Source organism: Nicotiana tomentosiformis, chromosome 7, assembly GCF_000390325.3.
Source record: "Nicotiana tomentosiformis chromosome 7, ASM39032v3, whole genome shotgun sequence".
In the NCBI taxonomy this organism is placed as follows: domain Eukaryota; kingdom Viridiplantae; phylum Streptophyta; class Magnoliopsida; order Solanales; family Solanaceae; genus Nicotiana; species Nicotiana tomentosiformis.
In genome coordinates, this window is record NC_090818.1 from 28,316,903 (window position 1) to 28,341,402 (window position 24,500).

General features: G+C 39.9%; 2 protein-coding genes across 2 annotated transcripts; one reads left to right on the forward strand and one right to left on the reverse strand.

The window, feature by feature from the left end:
* The first annotated feature begins 12,313 nt into the window (after positions 1–12,313).
* On the forward strand, positions 12,314–13,813 carry LOC138895394 (uncharacterized). Its single transcript, XM_070180077.1, has 3 exons — positions 12,314–12,938; positions 13,129–13,417; positions 13,702–13,813. The coding sequence occupies exons 1-3, from the start codon at positions 12,314–12,316 to the stop codon at positions 13,811–13,813; spliced, it is 1,026 nt and encodes a 341-aa protein (XP_070036178.1).
* Positions 13,814–20,314: 6,501 nt separating this feature from the next.
* LOC138895395 (uncharacterized) lies at positions 20,315–21,695 on the reverse strand. Its single transcript, XM_070180078.1, has 4 exons — positions 21,357–21,695; positions 21,012–21,170; positions 20,682–20,910; positions 20,315–20,487 (listed from the first exon to the last, which is right to left on the reverse strand). Exons 1-4 carry the CDS (start codon positions 21,693–21,695, stop codon positions 20,315–20,317), a joined length of 900 nt encoding a protein of 299 aa, XP_070036179.1.
* Between the last annotated feature and the right edge of the window lie 2,805 nt (positions 21,696–24,500).

Here is a 24,500-nt window from a genome sequence, read left to right on the forward strand (position 1 = left end):
ACAAATATTCTTTGATTCTGTCAAAAGTGTTCTAGTAGTCTTTAGTCCAATTGGTTGTGGCATCCTTCTTTAACATTTTAAAAATCAGCTCCCAGATCACGGTTGATTGTGCTATGAAGTGACTGATGTAATTAAGATGTCCCAAGAAGCGCATCACGTCTTTCTTGTTATTTGGAGGTGGCAAATCCTAGATAGCCTTGACCTTTGATGGGTCTAGCTCAATTCCTTAGCGGCTGACGATGAATCCTAATAATTTTCCTGCGTGGACCCCGAAGACACATTTTGCGGGATTCAATTTCAAATTGTACCTCCGAAGCCGATCAAAGAATTTCCTCAAGTCTGCTATGTGGTCCCTACTTTTCTTGGATTTGATGATGACGTTATCCACATATACCTCTATCTCCTTGTGTATCATGTCTAGGAAAATAGTTGTCACAACCCTCATATAAGTGGCCCCAACATTCTTCAGACCAAACGACATCATTTTATAGCAGTATACCCCCCATGGTGTGATAAAAGCTGTCTTTTCGACATCCTCTTCATCCATCCAGATCAGATGATATCCCGCGAAGCAATCCACAAAGGATTGGAGTTCATGTTTGGCGTAATTGTCGATCAGTATGTGTATGTTGGGTAACGGGAAATCATCTTTGGGACGTGCTTTGTTTAGGTCCCGATAATCGACGCATACTCTGACTTTCCCATCCTTCTTCAGAACTGGCACGATGTTAGCCAACCAAGTTGGATATTCAACCACTCTGAGAACCTTAGTTTTGATCTGCTTGGTGACTTCTTCTTTGATTTTCAAACTCATATCTGGCTTGAACTTTCTGAGCTTCTGCTTTACCGGCGGACACATTGGGTTGGTAGGTAGTTTATGAGCCACTATTGACGTGCTCAAACCGGTCATATCATCATAGGACCATGCAAAGATATCCTCTTATTCCTTCAGGAAATGAGTGTATTCTTCTTTCTCTGATGGCGACAGGTGAATGCTTACACGTGTTTCTTTGACTGTTTCAGAGTCTCCTAGATTAACTGTTTCAGTCTCATCCAAATTGGACTTAGGTTTATTTTCAAAATTTTCTACTTCTCTGACAATTTCCTCGGGTATTATATCCTCTTCCAGATCCTCTAAATCATTATCCTTATGTTGTGTTGTCTCATTACATATCACATTCGTAAGTTCATCGGGATAGGTAATAATAATGTTGTAGAGAAAAAACGTAAAGAATAATAATAAAGACTAAAAACAATGCATTTAGATAAATCTTGAAAACGTCAAACAGGTACGGCTCGATGAGCCGAACAATTATTTCAAAACAAAACATGCTTAAAAATAATACTGAAAATGTCTTAAAATGCTCATAAAAATTGCTTTTAAAATAAATGATGCTAATTGCCAGGCTACCCAGGAACTCGATGGGCCCTTGATGGTGCAATAGTCCACTTCTTGAGAACAGCTCCCTTCTCCACGGTCCGAATAATGAGGCCTTCCTCCTCCTCCTCAACTATGGCACTGCAATCCATGTCTTCATCTTCCTGATACCGCTCAGATCATCCATCTTAGCCTTTCCTTTGTTCTTAGGATCACTTGGAGGAGGAGGAGGTGGAGGACCTCTAGATCTGGTATGATATGCCGATGATGCCAGTATGCACAAACCAACCTTAGGGGATGGGAATAAATAAAGAAAAGAAGAAAAACAAAAGGTAAGTCAGTAAAAAGTATTAAAAGGATATTTACAATATTTAAACACGTATTGCGGAATTCGCGTCCTAATTTAGGGACCTCATCGTGCCCGAGGTAGGCCTAGCGACATATAGCTTTAGAGAAAACTCAATGCCGATAACTGCATCATTTCATTAATATGATAAATAGACCAAATCTCTACTAAAACGATAATAATTATAAAGAGTCACTATTGGCATTTGCCTTACTACAATCAAATTCTAAAATGAATCTAGAAAACATCACCCCTAATCTACTTGGTCCCAGAGGGACCTTCTCCAAGCTTGGCCTTCTTAGCCCCGTCAATCAGATTCCCCAGGTCGCGCATGTCCAATAGCAAATACGCCCTTGCTAGATGTCCTCCTTCATTTCCCTCTGCGTTCTGACAATCCGAGACCCTTTTCCTCATATTTCCCTCAAGTTCCATCAAACCCTTCTCCAAATACTCCAACCTTTCTGTCGATTTAGTGGCGATTCCTCTCCATTCATTGATTTCTTCCATGTCCACTTTATGTTGTTCCAAATGCCTGGACTCAGATTCAAAGACCCTTTTGCGCAACCTCCTATATTTGACTTGTGCTTCAGCAGCATCGTCTATGACCCTATTTCTCAAATCAACCCCTGGCTTGACCTCTCCTGCTATGTCATCGACCAACCATGATGGGTAGAAGTACACATGGCAGGCATAATACCTGTCTGGCTCGATGGTATCTTTCTCCACAATAATCTTTTGATGCCACGTGTGCTGTGCCTCGAACTTGAATGGAATTACATTCCCTTGGAAATCTGCTTTGTAATGAACCATTTTGGAAACTCGTGGTATAACCTGTTTTCTCCCAGCTTTCCGCATGTCTCTGATAGGAGCATAAGGATAGATTCCCCTTAATCCGATTAGCACTAGATGAGGAATATCTCTCGACCTGATGATGAATTCACAGTTAGGGAACCACTCGAACATCCAATGTATCTTTTCATCAGTCAAATTGCTAAAGAAATGTACCCAGCTCACAGCGTTTCCCGGTTGTGCAAACCTGTCTGGGATAAAAGTCATTCTCTTCGGATAGTGATAAGCTATGTGGTCATTCCATGATCGTCGCTGAAATTCTTAACGGTATTGTCCTCTCTAAAGGTGTTCCAATAACCATATTTTCAGCAACAGATTGCAACCCTCGAAATGCCTATATCCCTTTTTGCAACGGTCTAAGGCTCGGTACATCTCAGCCATGATCTTTGGGACAATAGTGTAAGTTTGCCACTCAATTCCTTCCATTAGGTTCTTAGTGACCATAGCTAGGCGAGTGTGGATCCTTTCTCCTTGTATCGGGAATATCAGCATCCCCAAAAAATAGACAATGAATACAAAAACCCGGCGATGAGTCCAACCCAAAGAAGTGATGGCAAATTTATTATGGTAAAGGTGATATGACTTGTTGTGACCATAATGCTCGTAAAGGAAGTCGAATGGTATGTAAGATTTCTTCAGATAGACTAACTCATCATTTTTCCTGAAACCCATCATTTTTAGGAAACCTCGAGAAGTACGGTTTTCCGGTACCAACAAGCCAGGGCTATCCCATGGGAGCCCAACGAAGCCTCCTATTTCCTCTAGAAGGGGAGTCATTTCTATATCACCAAAATGGAAGACGACCCGCTTCTCATCCCAGAACATGGTGGCAGCCTCAATTAACACATTATTGGGCTGAATATCTAACAAAGAAGGTAAATTCCCGAGAACTATTTTCACATGGTTTTTGTCGCTCGGCGAGATATTTTCCCACCAATCTAGAAACAAAGGTGGGATATTTCGAACCATGCCGAACTTGGGGACTTCGTGCCTCATTTCTGCAAAACAAATAAAGTTAGCCCTTTTCCCTCTGGATTCGACTATTTACACATTAATGATTAGCATATCGGCACGTTTTCTCCAAATAATGCACATATCATGATCGTATCCATTGGGATTTAAGGAAATCCCAGCGGGCTTTTGATAAGGCCTGCCTTAAAGAGTTATTACGCGGACAGCGTTCTAACCCATACTAGGTCTAGACATGATGCATGCACAGTTAATATAAGAGTGGGGGTTTTTAGAAGAGTCTAGACCGGCACCCTCAAGTAGACAACTTTAGAGGGGAAGGCACGGAACCGTCGATTGCACCGCTGATCGACTAGTTTTACCGCAAATAAGCCTTTCCAAATTTAAAGGGTGATTTAGGAAGAGCACGGACATTCATCAAGTGCCGCTATGGTATTAGTTACGCACGAGTGGAATATGATGTGGAGCATGCTTTATGAAAAGATAAAATAACACGTTGTCAAGTATTTTGCGTGATGAAGACGGTAAATGCAATATTAAATGAAATGTAAAGACATAAAAAGAAATAAAAACAAGGAAGAAGTTAGTTCGCACAATATGAAAGAATTGTAATAAAGCAAGCAAAAGGGGTGGGGTAGGGAGAGAGACGTGATGTAGCAAATTTAAAAATGATTTGGAGCAGGTGAACATGACTAGGAAATAAAGGAAAACGCACATTGTAACCAAATTAAGCAAAGATTTGCATACAAATTCAAAATAGAGGGAAATAGGGAAATGGTGTGCATGTAGCCATAAAAAGGGAAAATGGAAGCGGGATGTTCATGTAACGATAAAGAGCAAGGAAACACATTCATCAAAGAAGACTAATTTATATAGACCAAGTTCGCTATGGTAAGATCCTAAAAATATCCCCAGCAGAGTCGCCATGCTGTCGCTCCCCTTTTTCTCACAAAATCGGACTTCGACGTCATGACAACTCTTTTAAAGGAAGGGTTCTAAAAGAGAGAGTCACCACCTAACGGATTAAGGTGCGTTAGGGCACCTATTTTGCAAATAACTCTAGATTAACCAGTTCGCGTCACCAAAGACCGGGTAAGGGATCAAATTACCTTGAGGAGAAGGTGTTAGGCATTCCTTGAGGTCCACAATGGTGGGTCCCGACCGAACTCAAATTATATGAATTAGTCTAATAGAAGGGAAGAAATTTGGGCAAATAAAATGATTGACTTTAAACAAAGGTGGGGGGGGGGGTCCTATGCTTTTTAACCTAAAGGATCACCCCGTGCAACATAAATAATACTTCGTAACTCCCTCAAGATGGGGTATTGCATTATTTGCTTAGTTGTATGTAGCCAATCTTGGTGTGCTTGTTGTTGCTTTAACTTCATTGTTGTCTTGCTTACACTGTACATTTTGTGGTAATCATTTCTTATATGCCATTTGTTGTCTCTACTCTCATTTGTTGACTTGAATTGTGGTAGAACACTAGCACAAGCATACTCGTAGATGAATCACCCATATCAGTTTAAGAAGATGAATCCTGACGCTATTGACCATTACATGTACTCTTGTCTACTTGCGTTCTGTGTGAGAGCTGTTCTCCTAGCACGTGAGTCGTCCGTGCGGTTATGAGTTGTAATGCGAGGACAAGATGCCAAGTGATTAGGGTTCATGAATTAGAACCCACGAGCAGTGATTATGAGGTTTGGGACCTCGTGGAATGCTTGACAAATTTGGTGTGACAGCGGTTATCCTTATTGCGTTGTTGCTGGTTTTCTTTTATTTGGTATCACCGGACTTAGAGTGTGTTCAGCTTACTCTATAGCACTATTACCCGACTGCTTCCTGTTAAATATTGTTGTTACTAGTGTATCATTGCAAGCATTATTTTGTATTCCTTATCATGCTTAGCTTTATATTAAGATTTTTTCTCTATTAGTTCACCTTCACACTTGTTCAAGTTATTTAGTCCGGTAGGTGTCTTGACTGTCCCTCGTCACTACTCCACCGAGGTTAATCTTGATACTTATTGGGTACCGCTGTGGTGTTCTCATGCTACACTTTCTGAATTTTTTTTGTGCAGATTCAGGTGTTTCGGAGTTGGTTGATCAATAGTTAGATGTTCGGGTTTTGCTGTGGAGATTCAAGGTAAACTTGTCATCGTATTCGCAGGCCTCGGGGTCACCTTTTAATATTGTACCTTTACTGTTTATTTCTATTCCAAAACAATTGTATTTAGGAATTTTTCTAGCAAACTCAGTAGAGCTTATGACTTGTACCACCGGTTTTGGGATTGTTGGCTTGTATGGAAATTTCCATATCGAAATTCATAGTTGTTGGTTAAATTTTGCTATTAATTCAGTAAGTGATAGGCTTACCTACTCTTAGATACTAGGTTCCGTCACGACATCCTACGAAAGGAAATTGGGGTCGTGAGATTTTGGACTATGCAAAAATTTTCCTATCTCATAAACAGATAACAACCTATAAATATTAACCTAAATCAGTCACACTCTTCATCTACTAACCACAAACGGGTTTCCACCAATATTACCAACCTCTTCAACATAATAAAACCAAAGCCAACTCCAAATATATGGAAAGAAAGTGTAATACTAGTAACTAGTTCATATTAACAGATGAATACTCACGTCACCAATAAGAAAACTATGGAGCAACTCTAATAGTTCAAAAGAAAAGACTATATAAAAAAAATAAAAAATCAGCCCACGCGAACGAGTGCGGGGCTCACCAAGAAGTATCAACCCGCGCGCTCTAATTAACAAAATCCTCGCCTGCGTCAATTGCCGTCTCTGTAAAAAAATAGCGGGGAGTGAGTCGCTAGCTCTGTGAGTAATAACACTTAATCACAATCGTTTTTAATTGGGGACAAGTCAGAAAAATACTTATATAATAATAATAATAATAATAATAATAATTAGAACTATCATAAAAATAAAATGCCCTCTCAAAAACGGTAAATATAATCAGTCTATTCATGTGCTTCCTGTAACAGAAATTAATTTAACAAATTGTTAATAACTCGGTAAATACTGTGTCATAGCGAATCTTTATATTTGGGAGGTTTTCAAGAAAGGATCATGTAATCTATATCATTGTGTGGACCCCTTCGTAAAAGGAGTCAAATATAACTGTAGGTCCCTACTCGAGGGAAAACTGTAACTGTATGATAGTTTTACCTTCCCACTAGCGAGGGTTATATCTATAATCGGTAATCTATAAATACAAGGTGCACCATGTCTAACGAATCCGTCGTTAGCTACGGGATCCTTCAAAGTCTTCTCCCATTTATACTTGTCTTTATAATCCGTCAATACTCATATAAAAATATTTTTAAAATAATACATGGCATTTCACTTCTTATCAAATCATGTAATTTTATTCCGTAACAGTAATCATATCTCAAGTAACGGTAAAACATATCCAGTAACAGCTAGAATATTTATAACAATTCTAATCATCGCAAATAATTATTTCGATATCATATCGAGTAAAGGACTTGTCCCACATGCAAATTCAAAATAATCGATAACATGTTCATATTAAAAATCATGTCTAAATCATGTAAGTTATGAAAACATAAACTGCGGTAAGGGTTAGTACTCACAATACTCGTGCCGAAATACCAAATGCTTCACCTCGAGCAATTCGTACAACTTCCTCCAATCAATCTATAATTACATACTATCGATCTCATATTAATTTTTTTGTTCAGTCTAATAAATAACTAATATAGAATACCTAACCCACTAGATCATATCTTTAATTCCCAGTTCGTCAAAATCTTATTTACTCTTGCCACAGTTAACTTAAACTAGTTTTAAAAATCTTCTAAATAAATGGTACTCATATAGTTTACTGTACTATTTAATTTCCTCAACTGTTTATCTAAGTTGAAGCTTAAATAGTGTTTTTGTCCATAATATATATAAATTTGCAATATCCGATAGAAATCCCATAAATACTTGAATCGAGAAGTAAAGAATTTCACTAGAAATTGAAGCAGAATCAAAGAAAGGGAAACATTGACCTTTTTGTGTAGGAATCAACTATGAAGCTTGATAATTTCTTCCTTCTTCCTTACTAAAACATACTGATAAAAACTTCTCTTTTCCCTTAAAGTATTGTTGCCCGTGAATTTTTCCTGTGTTAGAATACTTCTACGACCCAAAGTCCTCTTTTTTTTTCTTTTCCTGTTCCCTGATGTGAGTCCTTCTCCCTTCCCTTAATCCCTTTCTTTCTTTTTCCTTTTTTCCAGATTGAAATCTGGTGGGCTTCGGGCCTTTTTTTGTGTATCCCTTCCCTTAAATGATCAATATGTCCTTGTTTAAAATTTATGGGCTATTACAATCTCTCCACTTTATAAAATCCGGTCCGCGAATTTAACTGAAGCACGTACCTATAAACTAAAATAATTGAGGATATTTGACGCGCATATCATCTTCCATTTCCCAAGTAGCTTCTTCGACGATATGATTTCTCCATAAGACTTTAATGAAAACAATTTCTTTTGACAGTAGCTTTCGTACTTGTCTATCAACAATAGCCATTGGCTTCTCCTCGTAAGACAACTTCTCATCAAGCGGTATAGTAGGTACTTCAAGCACCTGAGATGAGTCTGATATATATTTTCTTAGCATTGAGACATGAAACACTGGATGAATAAAAGGCAACTCAGGAGGAAGTTCCAAATGATAAGCCACAACTCCTACTCGGTCTAGTATCTCATACGGTCCTACAAACCTGAGGCTCAACTTGCCTCTTTTCTAATATCGCATCATACCTTTCATAGGGGAGACTCGTAAGAACACTTTGTCTCCAATTGTGAATACTAAATATATTCTTCTCTTATTTACATAAGACGTTTGTCTACTTTGAGCTTTGAGCAATCTCTGCCTGATTAATTGGACCTTGTCAAAAGCTTTTTGTACTAAGTCGGATCCCAATAAGTTAGTCTCATGATAGTAGGCTATAATTATGTACTTTAGCTACTATTTGCACTCTAACTTAGCTGCACTTTATTGATATTTTAATGTTAAATGATAACAAATTGCTCTAATTAAGAACTTTATGCTTTGCAGGAGCAATTCTGGGCTATGAGGACGTTAACGAGTATTTTGGAGCTAATATGGAGCATTAAAGGCCAATTGGAGGTTAGCGCGCTTAAAAAGAAGAAAGAAAAAATGCTATAGAAAATCCTCCAGGTGCGCGGTCTATGCGCGTCCGCGCACTGGGCCGCGCATGTCAGGCATAAACTGGCCAAAGTGCGCGGTTGATGCGCGGCCGCGCACGTGCTTCCGAGAAAAATCGTCCAAGGCCAATTTTGTAATTTGAGAGGCGACTAACCTTGACCTATATGAAGCCCAGCTCACCCAAAAAGAGGGTATCTCTATTTTTAGAAGAACTTTGGAGGCAAGAACACAAAAGGAGCAAGACGGAAAATTCTCCTACTAGTTTTTCATCTTCTTCTTCTTCTTAATTCCATTGTTGGTTATGACCTTTTATATTGTAATCGTGCATAGTAGTATGAATAGCTAAACCCATCATCTAGGGTTGATGGAATTAATTATTGGATGAAGTCTTGATTATGTTTTGATATAATTGAGCCGTTTTTACTCTATAATTGTTCAACTATGTATTTCTTGTGATTAATTGAAAGGGCCCTTGATTAATCATATCTAGTTGTCTAGTGTTGCTTGAGAAAGAACACTTGATTAGATTGTTGTTGAACAATGCCACTTTCAAATAAGTTAAGAGATTAATTACTTGAATTTAAAAGTGGGATTAGAGATAACGAAACCTTGGTGTGATATTTATGAGTTGTACAAATTGTCAACTAGAGTAGTTCGAGAGAATGCTTCTAGTAAATTATCGTAATTGATCGAGAGATAAGTACAGTAAGAAAGAACTCATCATCTTTATAGAGTGTTACGGCGAGATTATAGCTAACGTGTCAGGAATTAATCCGACAATTGGGGAAATCGATAACCCTAGATTCTTTTACCCTTGAATTCAACTTCATTCTTGCTTATTGATAGTTTTTATTGTCATTTGTTCTTAGTTAAATATTTTCTGTTAATTATCAAATAAAATCTTGAACTCTAAAAATTGTCTGAGCTTATCATTAGCGATACTAAAAGTTGTAGCAAATAGGTTAGTTCCCGATGGGATTCGACTCCGGACTCTTGAACTGGATTATTTTTGTAGCGACCGATTAGTCATTTTTATAAGGTATATTTGGGCTTGATTAAATTTGGCGCCATTTCTAGGGAACTAACGGTGTTATTTATTACAACTTGGAAGAATTGCTAGGATTTTTAGTTTAGATCAATTTTATGTGGTGTTAAAAATATTTCCATTGAAATTCTCACGTTTGAACTCTTCTGTGACTCAGGTGCATGCCTAGAAGCTCCTTGAGAACTGGTGAACTTTTTGAAGGACTCTCAGATCCCGAGAAAGCATTCAGGGAATTGAATCGGGATAACAAGAAGGGCAAACAGCTAAAACAAGACGAACAATTCGATATTGAAATAGACGACGTTGAGAACGTCAACGAGAACAATAGGAATGATCGAGTTGACCCAAAAATTGGAGTGGTAGCACCTCTTCTGCCAGAACCTGCTCTATATGATTGGGCGCAACCAACTGCTGGTAACCCGTCCACCGCACTTGCAGTCCCTCCGATACAAGCAGAGACGTTTCAGATTACCAACAATATGCTGCACTTGCTGTAAAATAAAAGGTTGTTCTCCGGGTCGTACATCGAAGACCCACAACAACATCTGAAGAACTTTCTATCAATTTGAGTCACTCAAAGACAGCCGAATATGACTCCTAAAGCAATCAGATTATTACTGTTCCCATTCTCAGTGACTGGGGAGACTCAAACTTGGCTGAATTCGCTCCCAATAAACTCCATTGCTACTTGGGAGGAACTAGTCAAGCAGTTCTTAAACAAGTTCTATCCACCTAACAAAACTGCGAGGCAAATTGATGAGATATTGAAATTTAGGCAAAAACCGACTGAAACCTTGCAGGAAACCTAGGAGAGGTTTAAGGGTATGCTGGTGAAGTGTCCACACAATGGAATCCTTGATCAGATGCTTGGACAGAGATTCTATATGGGTTTGGCTGATGGTCTGAAGGCCAATGTAGATGCTTCAACTGGGGGTGCATTCTTGAGCAAAACATTCACAGTGTGTAAGATTCTTCGTGACAAGATGGCTCAAAATTCAGGCTCGATGATGAGATATACAACACTCACTCCAATAGTTCATTCTGTTGCTTTTGACCCAAACAATACAAATGCAGAAAACATAGCCACTCTCATGACCCAGATGAGCTTGTTGACAAAGAAAATTGATGAGATGGGTACGAAACAGGTGCACATTGTTGATACGACAAATGGAGGCCTATGTACTCCCTGCATAAATCAGTCATATGTTTGCTCGTGGAGTGGAGAGAATGATAACCAGGGCTTCAGAGAAGACATGAATTACGTCAATAATTTTGGGGGTCAGAGGCAAGGTGGACAGCAATGGGGACCTCAAAATCAGCAGTACATACCAACCCAGCAACAATACAATACCATTCCAGAGGGAGCACGACCACAAGGCCAAGTCGTACCTTATCAAAGGCAGCATGGCTACAATCAGCAGCACCAACAACAGTTGGCTTACCAACTGCCTCATTATCAACAGGGCAGTAATATGATAGAAATCAAGGGCATCCTACAACAACTCATTGGGACAAATGGAAAGATGCAAGAAAAGTTAGTCGCACATGATTCGTCTATTAAAGGCATTGAAACTCAATTAGGCCAGTTATCTATGGCCTTGAACAATCGCCCACAAGGAACGTTTCTTGCAGACACAAACATCAATCCAAAGGAGCATAACCCAAATCAGCTAATGGCAATGAGTCTCATGAATGGAAGGGATTTATATAGAGAGCAAGAAGTTTCTCAATATAGGAGAGACGCGGTGCTAATTACTCCAGTGACATTAGAGACCAACGAGTGAACGGAGCTCACATAAGTTGTAATTAAATAGGCACAAGTGGACAAAGGCAAGGAGAAGGAATTTGAACAACTCCCAGAATTGGTGGTGGAAAAGGCTCCTAATAAAGAAAAGACACCAAGCAGTGGGCAGAAGCTAACTCCTGCACCATTCCCTCAAAGGTTGGCAAAGCAAAAGAAAGATGATCAATACAGAAAATTTATGGAAATGCTTAGACAAATTCAATTCAATATTCCGTTGATGGATGCTTTGAGGGAAATGCCAGGCTATGCAAAAATGATGAAGGAACTGATGTCTCAATAATTTGACTTCCAGGACCTGTCTACTGTAACTCTAACTCAAACTTGCAGTGCGTTAGTGACAAGACCTATGGCTAAAAAATTGTCTGATCCCAGTTTTTTCACTATGCCATACACAATTAGAAGTTATGCTTTTGCTAAAGCATTGTGTGACTTAGGAGCCAGTATCTACTTGATGCCTTTGGCAATCTACACAAAATTAGGCATTGGCAGAGCTAGACTGACCTCAATGTTGTTGCAACTGGCTGATCGCACAGTCAAAAGGCTGACATGAATTCTAGATGATGTGCTCGTCCAAGTGGGGAAGTTTGTATTTCCTGCCGACTTCGCTATTCTTGATTGTCAAGTTGACGAAGAAATACCAATAATTTTGGGGAGGCCGTTCTTAGCCACAGGGAGAGCATTGATCGACTGTGAGACTGGAGAGTTAAAAATGAGATTGAATAATGAGGAAATAATATTCAATGTTCAACAATCTATGAGGAGGACCAGCCAATTTGCAAATTGTTCACTAGTGGAGGCAGTGGATGTAATACTACAAGAGGAGGATGAGACCCTTAATGTCAGAGATCCATTAGAATCTTGCTTGATGAATTTGGAAGATGTGGATGGTGAAGAGTTGGCTGAGTGGGTCATGGCTCTCGAAGGTCAAGGGTTTTGTAAAAGGGAACCCCCGTTCGAGCCACTACACTTAGAAGAAAGGGCAACACCACCTGTGAAACCATCAATAGAGAAGCCACCACAGTTGGACCTAAAACTGCTTCCAGCTCACCTCAGGTACGCTTTCTTAGGGCCTAACTCTACTTTACCTGTTATTATCTCATCCGGTTTGTTAGCCGTGCAGGTAGAACAACTCCTACAATTGTTACAGGAATGTAAGACTGCTATTGGTTGGACCATGGCAGATATAAAGGGTATCAGCCCGGCCTTTTGCATGCATAATATTCTCTTGGAAGAAGGGCACAAACCTTCCAGAGAACATCAAAGAAGGCTGAACCCGAACATGAAAGAAGTGATCAAGTGGTTAGATACGGGTATCATCTTTCCCATCTCTGACAGTAACTGGGTCAGCCTAGTTCAGTGTGTGCCAAAGAAGGGTAGAATGACGGTCGTACAAAATGAGAATAATAAGTTGATCTTGACTCGTACAGTCACGGGTTGGCGAATTTGCATGGATTATAGAAAACTGAACACAACCACCCGTAAAGACCATTTCCCCTTGCCATTCATTGACTAAATGTTGGATAGGTTGGATGTACGGTCTCACTTCTACTTTTTGGATGGATATTCAAGGTCATCAGATCTCAATAGCCCCTGAAGATAGAGAGAAAACATCCTTTACTTGTCCGTATGGCATATTTGCCTTACGGAGAATGTCGTTTGGCATGTGTAATGCACCGGCTACATTTCAGAGGTGTATGTTAGCCATTTTCATTGATATGGTGGAGGATATTATGGAAGTCTTTATGGATGATTTCTCAATGGTGGGAGATTCATTCGAAGACTGTCTTCACAAATTAAGAAGAGTGTTAAAAAGGTGTGTGGAGACAAATTTAGTGCTAAACTGGGAGAAGTGCCATTTTATAGTACAAGAAGGTATAGTGTTGGGGCATCGAGTGTCCAGTAAAGGTATTGAGGTCGACCATGCTAAGGTTGACGTGATTGAGAATTTTCCACCGCCCACTTCGGTCAAGGCAGTGAAAAGTTTCCTTGGGCAACTGGATTCTACAGGCGATTTATAATAGATTTCTCTAAAATTGCTAACCCCTTATGTAAACTCCTTGAAAAGGATCATTCCTTTATGTTCTCTGATGATTGCAGGTTGGCATTTGAGGAACTGAAGAAGAGACTGGTGACTGCACCAATCATCGTTGCACCCAACTGGGAGCAGCCATTTGAGCTCATGTGTGACGCAAGTGACTATGCTATATGAGCAGTCCTGGGGCAGCAAAAGGACAAGCTGGTGTACCCAATTTACTATGCAAGCAGAACGCTAAGTGGTGCACAAATCAATTATACCATGACTGAGAAAGAGATGTTGGATGTGGTATTTGCATTTGATAAATTCATGTCTTATTTGATTGGTTCAAAAGTGATTTTTTATATTGACCATGTAGCACTTAGGTACTTGATAAAAAAGAAGGAGTCAAAGCCATGCTTGATCCGTTGGGTTCTGTTGCTACAAGAATTCGATTTGGAGATCTGCGATAGGAAAGGGACAGATAACCAAGTGGCAGACCACCTTTCAAGGTTGGAGGGAGCTGAAAAGAAAGTAGAGGTTGAATATATAATTGAGACATTCTCGGATGAACAATTACTAGCAGTGGCAATGGAGGAGACGCCATGGTATGCTGATATTGCTAATTATTTGGCAAGCGGTATTGTATCTTATGAACTCTCTTTGATTCAAAAGAAAAGGTTCTTTCGCGATTGTCGGTCTTATTACTGGGATGAACCTTTACTTTTTAAAATATATGTAGATAACACGATCCAGAGGTGTATCCCCAAGAAAGATCAATCTTCTGTTTTGCAGGCTTGCCATGCTTCACCATATGGTGGGCACTTTGGAGGAATTCAGACAGCGGCAAAGGTGTTGGAGTCGGGTTTGTATTGGCCGACTTTATTCAAGGATGCTCATACTTGGGTGAAAAGTTATGATCAGTGCCAAAGGACATGCAACATATCTCGCCGTCGCGAGATGCCGATGACTACAATTCAAGAGGTGGAAGTATTTGACATGTGGGGGATTGATTTTATGGGACCATTTGTCAGCTTGTATGGTAACAAGTACATATTGGTAGCGCTTGAGTATGTCTCCAAATGGGTTGAAGCTGTGGCCCTTCCAACAAATGATGCCAAAGGAGTGGCAGGCTTTCTAAAAAAAATATTTTCACACGTTTTGGCACTTCGAGAGCTATAATCAATGATGGTGGAACCTATTTTTGCAATACATCATTCGCAAGGCTATTAGAAAAGTATGGAGTTCGCCATAAGGTTGCCACACCTTACCACCCACAAACGAGCGGGCAAGTGGAAGTGTCCAATAGGGAAATCAAAAGTATCCTAACCAAAACGGTGAATGTGACAAGGACGGATTTGGCAAAGAAGTTGGATGATGCATTATGGTCATACCGCACAGCATTTAAAACTCCAATCGGTATGTCTGCATACAAGTTGGTGTTTGAAAAAGCATGCCATCTTCCGGTGGAGCTTGAGCATAAAGCCTTATGGGCACTGCGGTAGTTGAACTTGGATATGGAAACCGCAGGCACAAGTAGAGTCACAGAGCTACATGAACTTGAGGAATTCTGGTCCCATGCATTCGAGAATGCAAGATTGTACAAAGAAAGGATGAAGATGATGCATGATAAGCACATTCTAGATCGGAACTTCAAACCCGAAGTTCTAGTGTTGTTATATAACTCAAGATTAAGATTGTTTCCGGGTAAGCTGAAATCTAGATGGTCAGGACCATTTATAGTTGTGCAAGTGTTCTCAAGTGGAGCAGTAGAAATTGAGTCCGAAGATTGAACAAAAAGGTTTAAAGTGAATGGGCAAAGGTTGAAACACTACCTTGGAATGGTTGAAGAAAAAGGGGAGAAAGTTGTGATGTCTTTGGAAGAGCCCCAATATGTGAGCGAAGTGTAATCATGAAATCCTGCGTCGTGCCACGACGTTAAATCAGGTGCTTCCTGGGAGGCAACCCATTGTTTTGTTGTAATTCGCCGTGCCGCGATGTTAAATCAGGCGCTTCTTGGGAGGCAACCTAATATTTTTTCTTTGTTCTTATTTTTCGTATGTGATTTTGAACGGTGAAAGTATTGACAAGTCTATTAGTGTGCAGGGATGACATCGTGCATGACGGAAGGACTCGGGGTGAAGAAATCCATCCAGAGATAGGTAAAAAGTGGCTAAAAGGGAGAAATTTTGAAGGACAAACATGCGCGGCCGCACACAGGCCGCGCACTTTCGGACACCTACTATTGCACATGCACGGCCGCGCACTGACCGTGCATGGACCGTGCATTTTTTGACCTCCACTGCCTCACGTGTGCGGCCGCACACTGGGCGACATTTTTAGGTACTATGACACCGTCAAAGAAAAGACGAACCACAGGCGCCTCTTCTAGTGGTCATGCAGGCTCGTCCCAGGCACAGGCCTCAACCAATGTGCCTTAGTTTGATAGCACAAGATTTATATCAAGCTCAGCCTAGGAACGTTTTAGTCAGAAGGCTCCTAAGAAGCCCATACCGGAATAGGGTATTGATAGGGGGTCCTTCCAGATTGATTGCCCCAATATGTATCAGGAGTTGGTTCGACACAGGCTAGATATTTTCTTTGAAGAACTTGAGTAGGCCAACTTGATGGTTGTACGAGAGTTCTATGCGAATTGCTCTGAACATGAGGACAATATTTGCACTATACGACAAAAGAGTGTTGATGCATCGATAGACGCCATTAGGAGGGCATATCAGATGCCAGTATTTGGTAGGGAGGAGGACTATTATGATACATATAGGTGAGAACCAACCTCCTGGAACCTATTTTTCAGAACAATCTATGTGCCAAACAAATACATAGTGTGGATTACGCCGGTGCGGAAGTTTCACTCGGCCTCACTCACCTTTGAAGGGAAGTACTGGGTTTATATCATCAATATCCGCCTGCTGCTTTCCTCCAACACCACTAAGGTGAATGGTCCCAGAGCTGCATTGATCTGGTGCTTCATGAATGGCCACGATTTGGATGTGGCTAAGGTTATTCATGACGAGATATTCATTTGTTGTCCAGTGTAGAGGTATGGGTTCTTCTTCCCTTCACTAGTCACTAGATTATGTCGGGCAGCACAGGTGCCAGAGAACAAGAACGTGGATGGAAAAGTGAAAAAAGAACCAAAGTTTCGGGCAGATAAAGTGACCATTGGGAAGGATCATGTGATACCTGGCAGAGCTAATAGTGATGAGTCTGATGTGCCAGATGAGGGAGATGAAGGGCAGGCTGAGGCTGTGGCTGAGTCACCCCCACATGAGCAAGTTGCTGAGGCTGAGGGAACATCTGTGGTCAGATGTGATACGCGGATGACAGCCCTAGAACATGAAATGGCAGGGTTACGCACTTCTGTCATGGATTTGGGGACTCGAGTTGATGCACTGGCCACCCAAAATGCAAAATCTGAGGGGAAGATCATGGATTGGCTGCGTGCGCTGGGGAGGGCGTGCCATCTCGACCCCGGCACTGTCTCTGATCAATATTGATGTACCAGGGAAGTTTCCTTTACCTCGCATTTTTTTTATTTGTATGGCATGGGGACATGCCACCATTTTACGTGTGGGGTGGGGGATATTTTGTATGTATGTTGTATGTATAGAGTTATGTAGAGTAGTCTAGTTTTGTTAGCTAACTGAATATATATAAAAAAATAAAAAAAAAATCAAAAGTTTCGATTTGTCTCGACGATGGATATCGTTTGACGGGTTTCTTGAGGGATTTAAGTCTAAAGAAAAAAAAGATTTTCTTTGTAGGTAGTGTAGTAATTCCCCCTTGGTTTTTCTTTGTGCTGTTTTTCTTTTCCAAGGATTTTGTTTGAACCGAGTGTAGTTAATTTTATTTTTTAAGGAGTTGGAGCCATTGTGCTATGAATTGAATTGAAGCAATATCTCTTGACCTTGTTATGCCTTGAGAATAGTGAATACTTTGATTGTGATGCTTAGGCTCAGTTTTTGACTCTTGTATAAGTACCTTAAATTGTATAATCTTAACTTTGCTTAACTGCTTTGACTAGAGTGTCTTGATGAGTCCAATCCTAAGTGAGTTATGTGCCATGTGTGTGTGAGTTTCGGGTGTTATTTTGTGCATTGCATTTGATGCCTAGAACTTACCCCGTGTGTTTGCAAAGTGAAATAGTAGTTTTGTTCAGCCTTGGAAGTGATATAGGCGTTTCCTTGTTGAGCCAGATATATATATTTTACCCACCTAATTGTTATGTATCGTAGTTAACCCCTTTGAGCCTGTAATCCTATTTCTTTGGCAACCACATTACAAGCCTTACCCATTTGTTTGAATTAACCATCTATTTGAATCTTCTAACCTCTCATGAGCACTTGAATTGTTATGAACTGCGTAAAAGTTAAAGTGTGGAGTGGTTGGTTTGGTTTTTGAGTGGATCTAATGAAATAAGGAGAAAGGTGAATTGTTTTTTGAAAAAGTAAGAGCCACTTGAATTGAAAAACAAAGAAAAGGAAAAAAAATAGTGGTATTGCTGTGAAAAACAATATTCCTTGATAAGTGGTGACTCTTGATGTAATTGTGCTTAAAGAAGTATGGAGTTAATATATATTGATATGAAGGTGGAGTTATGGTTTCACATAAGTATGGACTTGAATGTTAAAGTATATGTATTAAAGTGCTTAGGGAGGTGTAGTCACTCTTATATCCAAATATATCCTACCCGACCCGCAACCTATATTACAACCAAATAAAGTCCTACTTGATCCTAGACTGAATGAGCTCGATTATTAGAGTAGTACACTATGGGCAAGCCTATGGAGCATCTTTTGTGGCACAAGAATATCATTTCCGAGGGTGAGTGAATTCTGTCTATTTTGAAGTCCCTCATTGTGCGTGAATTTTATTGATTGTGGAATGAGTCCCTTTTGTTGTGAGCAGGCACTTGATTCTTGAAGGAAAGGTAATTCTTAACCTCTGTGTTAGACTAAGTGAGTAAGTTAGGAATATTGCGTGGTGCGTGGGAGTCAACTCGTGAGGTGAAGATATTACACTACTGTGCTCAATCTATGTGAAATATTCTTGGTGTGATGAGTTAGGGAAGTCGCTTAGTTAAGTTAGGCCTCTGTAGAGTGTGATTTGATTGCTCGGGGACGAGCAATGGTTTAAGTGTGGGATATTGATAGTAGGCTATAATTATTTAGTTTAGCTACTATTTGTACTCTAACTTATCTGCACTTAATTGATATTTGAATGTTAAATGATAACAAATTGCCCTAATTAAGAACTTTATTTTTTGTAGGAGCAATTCCGGGCTATGAGGACGTTAAAGAGTGTTTTAGAACTAATATGGAGCATTGAAGGCCAATTGGAGGTTAGCGCGCTTAAAAGGAAGAAAGAAACAATGTTGCAGAAAATCCTCCAGGTGCGCGGTCTATGCGCGGCCACGCATGTCAGGCAGAAACTGGCCAAAGTGCATGGTCGATGCGCGGTTGATGCGCGGCCGCGCACATGCTTTCGAGAAAAATAGTCCAAGGCCAATTTTGTAATTTGAGAGGCGACTAACCTTGACCTATATGAAGCCCAGCTCACCCAAAAAGAGGGTATCTCTGTTTTTAGAAGAACTTTGGAGGCAAGAACACAAAAGGAGCAAGACGGAGAATTCTCCTACGAGTTTTTCATCTTCTTCTTCTTCATTCCATTGTTGGTTATGAACGTTTATATTGTAATCGTGCATAGTAGTATGAGTAGCTAAACCCGTCATCTAGTATTGAGGGAACTAATTGTTGGATGAAGTCTTGATTAAGTTTTGATATAATTGAACCATCTTTACTCTATAATTGTTCAACTATGTGTTTCTTGTGATTAATTGAAAGGGCCCTTGATTAATCGTGTCTAGTTGTCAAATGTTGCTTGAGAAAGAACACTTGATTAGATTGTTGTTGAACAACGCCACTTTCGAGTAAGTTAAGAGATTAATTACTTGAATTTAAAAGCGGGATTAGAGATAACGAAGCTTTGGTATGATATTTATGAGTTGTACAAATTGTCAACTAGAGTAGTTCGAGAGAATGCTTCTAGTAAATTATCGTAATTGATCGAGAGATAAGTACGGTAAGCAAGAACTCATCATCTTTATAGAGTGTTACGGCGAGATTATAGCTAACGTGTCAAGAATTAATCTGACAATTGGGGAAATTGATAACCCTAGATTCTTTTACCCTTGAATTCAACTTCATTCTTGCTTATTGATAGTTTTTATTGTCATTTTTCCTTAGTTAAATAATTCCTGTTAATTATCAAGTAAAATCTTGAACTCTAAAAATTGTCTGAGCTTATCATTAGCGATACTAAAAGTTGTAGCAAATAGGTTAGTTCCCTGGGGGATTCGACTCTGGACTCTTGAACCGGATTATTTTTGCAGCGACCGCTTAGTCCTTTTTATAAGGCATAGTTGGGCGTGATCATCTCACCAACTTCAAACTATCTGATAGGAGAACGACATCTTCTACCATACAATGCTTCGCACGGTACCATTTGAATACTGGAGTGGAAGCTATTGTTGTAAGCAAATTCAGTTAAAGGTAGATAAGCATCTCAACTACCTCCAAACTCAAGAATGCAAGCTCTCAACATATCCTCCAAGATCTATATAGTACGTTTAGACTGCCCGTCTGTGTGTGGATGAAATGTAGTACTAAGATCTACTCATGTACCCAATGTTTCTTGAAAAGATTTCCAAAAGCGTGAAGTAAATTGTGATCCTCTATTAGATATGATGGATACTAGAACTCCGTGAAATCGAACAATTTCATTCATAAATATCTGTGCATACCTTACTCCACCATATGCAGTCTTCACTGCTAATTTTTTCAATCGATCTACAATCACCCATACAGAGTCATAACCTCTAAGGGTTTGTGGTAGCCCAGTGATAAAATCCATAGTAATTCTTTCCCATTTCCACTATGGAATCATACTTTGTTGTAGTAGTCCTGCGGGTCGCTGATGCTCAGCCTTGACCTGCTGATAAGTCAAATAACTAGAAAAAAGTTAGCAACATCTTTCTTCATACCTTCCCACCAATAAAATTGCTTTAGGTCATGATACATTTTTGTAGATCCAGGATGTATAGTGTATCTGCAGTTGTTGGCTTCTTCAAGAATAGCCTGTCTTAACCCATCTATGTCGGCTACATATAGGTTGTCACCCATTCGAAGAACACCATCACTTCCAACACTCATACTCTTGCTTTTACCGTATTTGCATAATCGCTCATCTTCATATTGGGAGACATTAATACGCTGAACTAATAAAGACTTAGCATGAACTAAAGCCAACAATACCTCTGAATTTCCAACACAAAATCTAACACTTGTACCTTCTAGTTATGCATATCTTCAACCAAAGGTCTCCTTGCAGGAACTATATGTGCCAAACTTCCCATATATTTTTTGCTTAATGTGTCAGCCACAACATTGGCTTTTCCAGGATGATATAAAATAGAAAACTCATAGTCCTTGAGTAGTTCCATACAACGACGTTGCTGAAGATTCAGATCTCTCTACTGAAAAAGTACTTCAAACTCTTATAGTCCTAGGAATGCTACTGAGTCTAGCCAAAATTCACACTTTGAGAACTTACCATAAAGTCGATGTTCTTGCAATTTCTGCAACATAGTCCTCAGATAATTCTCGTGTTATTCTTGTCTACGAGAATATATCAAGATATCATCAATAATTACTATTACAAATCTATCCAGAAATGGCTTGAACACCCTATTTATTAAATCCATGAATGTAGCTGGAGCGTTAGTCAGTCCGAAAGGCATCACAAGAAACTTATAGTGCCTATACCGAGTTCTGAAAGCAGTCTTAGAAATATCTTCATCGTTGATTCTAAGCTGATGATAACCAGGCCGGAGATCAATCTTTGTAAAGTGGGAAGCTCCTTGTAATTGATCAAACATGTCATCTATACGAGGCAAAGGATATTTATTGCGTATTGTTATCTTGTTCAACTGCCTGTAGTCAATGCAAATTCTCAGAAATCCATGTTTCTTCTTTATGAATAATATAGTGCACCCCATGGTGATACACTAGGTCAGATAAAAACCATATCTAACAAATCCTGCAACTATTGATTTAGCTCCCAACTTTGCTGGTGCCATCCTATATGGGGGTATCGATATGGGATGTGTGTCAGGTGGCAAATCAATACCAAAATCTATTACTCGTACTGGAGTCAATCCCGGTACATCCTCAGGAAATACATCAAAACATTCTCTCACTATTGGTAAATATTCTATACTAATTGTTTCCTTTCTTTTGTCATTTACAATAGCTAAGAGACCCAAGCAACTTTTCTTCAGAAGTTGTTGAGCCTTCATAAAAGATACAACTTTGCAAATATCTAGAACCTAACCCCCTTTTAGAACAAAACTATATTTGTTTGGTATCTTAAACTTAACTATCTTTGCATGGCAACCGACATTAGCATATCAAGAAGATAACCAACCCATTCCCATCAGCATGTCAAAGTCAATCATATTATGTACAATAAGGTAGCTGGAGTATTTCTACCCTCAACCCGAATCTGACGAGCACGATACATGTATTTAGTTAATAGAGACTCTCCAACAAGAGTAGCAACTAGAAAAGGATCATCCAATAGCTCAGACTATCTACCAAACCTCAAAGCAAAGTACGAGGACACATAGGAGTGAGTAGATCCTGAATCAATCAACGCAAGTGTATCAAATGTACAGACTTAAAGAATACATGTAACCACACCATTCGAGACCTGAGCATCCTGTCTAGTAAATGCAAAAACTCCTTCCTGACCTCTACCAGCATTCCCTTGCCCTTGATTCACAGTAGCACGATCTCCAGCACCTCGACCTCTATTTTCTGCACCTGCAACACCTAAAGTATTACGAGTAGTCTGAGTAGATGTAGTTGACTAAATAGAAGCATGGCTAAAATTCCTCGAAGACTTAGGGGAATCCCTTAGTGATGTCTTATTTGTCCACATCGAAAGCATTCTCCAGTCAGAACATGACACTAGCCCAAATGTGATCTACCACAGGTCTGGCAGACTGGAATAGTGGCATATATCTGCCCAGAATTATGATATACATGTAATGACCCGGGATGTCATTTTGAGAGTTATAGCCCTGATCCCCTATTTACTGCTTTCCACATATATTTTTCTGCTTATGTGACTTGCCGAGAGGTTGTTGTTGTGGTTTCAGAGTGAATTGGGATACTTAGTCCCTAAACGGAAGCTTAAGACTTAGGATTTTTTACTGTAGTCAGAACTGTGTGAAGACAACTCTAAAATCGAGTTTCATCCATTATGTTCACCCCGTTGGGTGACTTGGAACTTGGGGGCGTGTCCGGATTGTGTTTTGGAGGTCTGTAGCTCATTTAGGCTTAAAATGGCGAAAGTCGAATTTTTGAATATTTTGTCCGGTAGTGGACTTTTTGATATCGGGGTCGGATTTCGGAAGATGGAGTAGGTCTGTAGGGTTGAATATGACTTGTGTAAATATTTTGGGGTCAATCAGACGTGGTTTGATAGGTTTCGGCATCGGTTGTAAAAATTAGAAGTTTTAAGTTCATTAAGTTTGAATCGGAGGGTGATTCGTATTTTTAGCGTTGTTTGATGTGATTTGCGGGCTCAACTAAGTTCATATGGTGTTTTAGGACTTGTTGGTATCTTTGGTTTAGGTCCCGGGGGCCTCGGGTGTGTTTTGGATCATTATCGAATGCGTTTTGGACTTAGAGATATGGATGAAGTTCTGTGATCTGGTGCATCTGGTTTCCTTATACGCGATCGTGAGAGAGAGGCCACGATCGCGTAGGCTTAGCTGGGCAGAGGAAGTTTTGTTCTTCGCATTTGCGGGCATAAGGAGGCGAACGTGTAGTGGTGTGAAGTGGTGCTTCGCTAACGCGAGGCCAAGGTCGCGTTCGCGTAGAGTTAAGGAGGCAAAAGCTGGGCCACATGCTTTGCTCATCGCGAACGCGTGAGGACGTTCACGATCGCGTAAGTCTGAAAGCCAGTACATCACGTTTGCTTGGTGTTTTGCGCGTTCGTGTAGGGTTAAATCCTGGGGCAGCGAAGTTGTTCTTTGCGATCACGAGGCTATTTCCGCAATCGCGATTAAGGAATCACTAGGCAGACTTATATCATTTGAAAATGAGGGTTTGGCTATTTTTATCAAAACTTGAGTTTGGGAGCTCGGATTAGGATGAGATTTTGAGAGATTTTCAGAGACATCGATTGGGTAATGATTCTACACTCCATTTTGGTTATATCCCACTAATCTATCATTAATTAATTCTTTAATTTCGATTTTGGGGTTGAAAATTTGGGGAAAATAGGAAGAAGTTCTTCAACTAAAATTTCGGGTTTTGAAAGGCGATCTGAGGTCGGATTCGAGTAATTCTTATATGGTTGGACTCGTGAGTGAATGGATGTTCATATTTTGTGACTTTTACCCGACTCCGAGACGTGGGCCCAAGAAGGCTTTTTGGGACAATTTCCTAATTTCTTACTTTAGCTTAGATTTTATTGATTAGATTAGTTTATTATAGATATATTTATGGTATGTAATTGATTTTGGCTAGATTTGGGCCATTCGGAGTCGGATATTCTTGGGAAAAGCATTGTTACCGATTGATTGAGCTTAGTTCGAGGTAAGTGACTTGTCTAACCTTGGGGGGGGGAATCCCCTTAGGATTTGGTACTGATATTGATATGTGAGCGCCGTGTATGCGAGGTGACGAGTGCGTACACAGGCTATTTATTGCAAAAACCAAATTTTTACTGAGTAATTACCTATTTTCACATTAACTGAGTATACTAGCGTGTGTAGATACCCTGTTAGGCT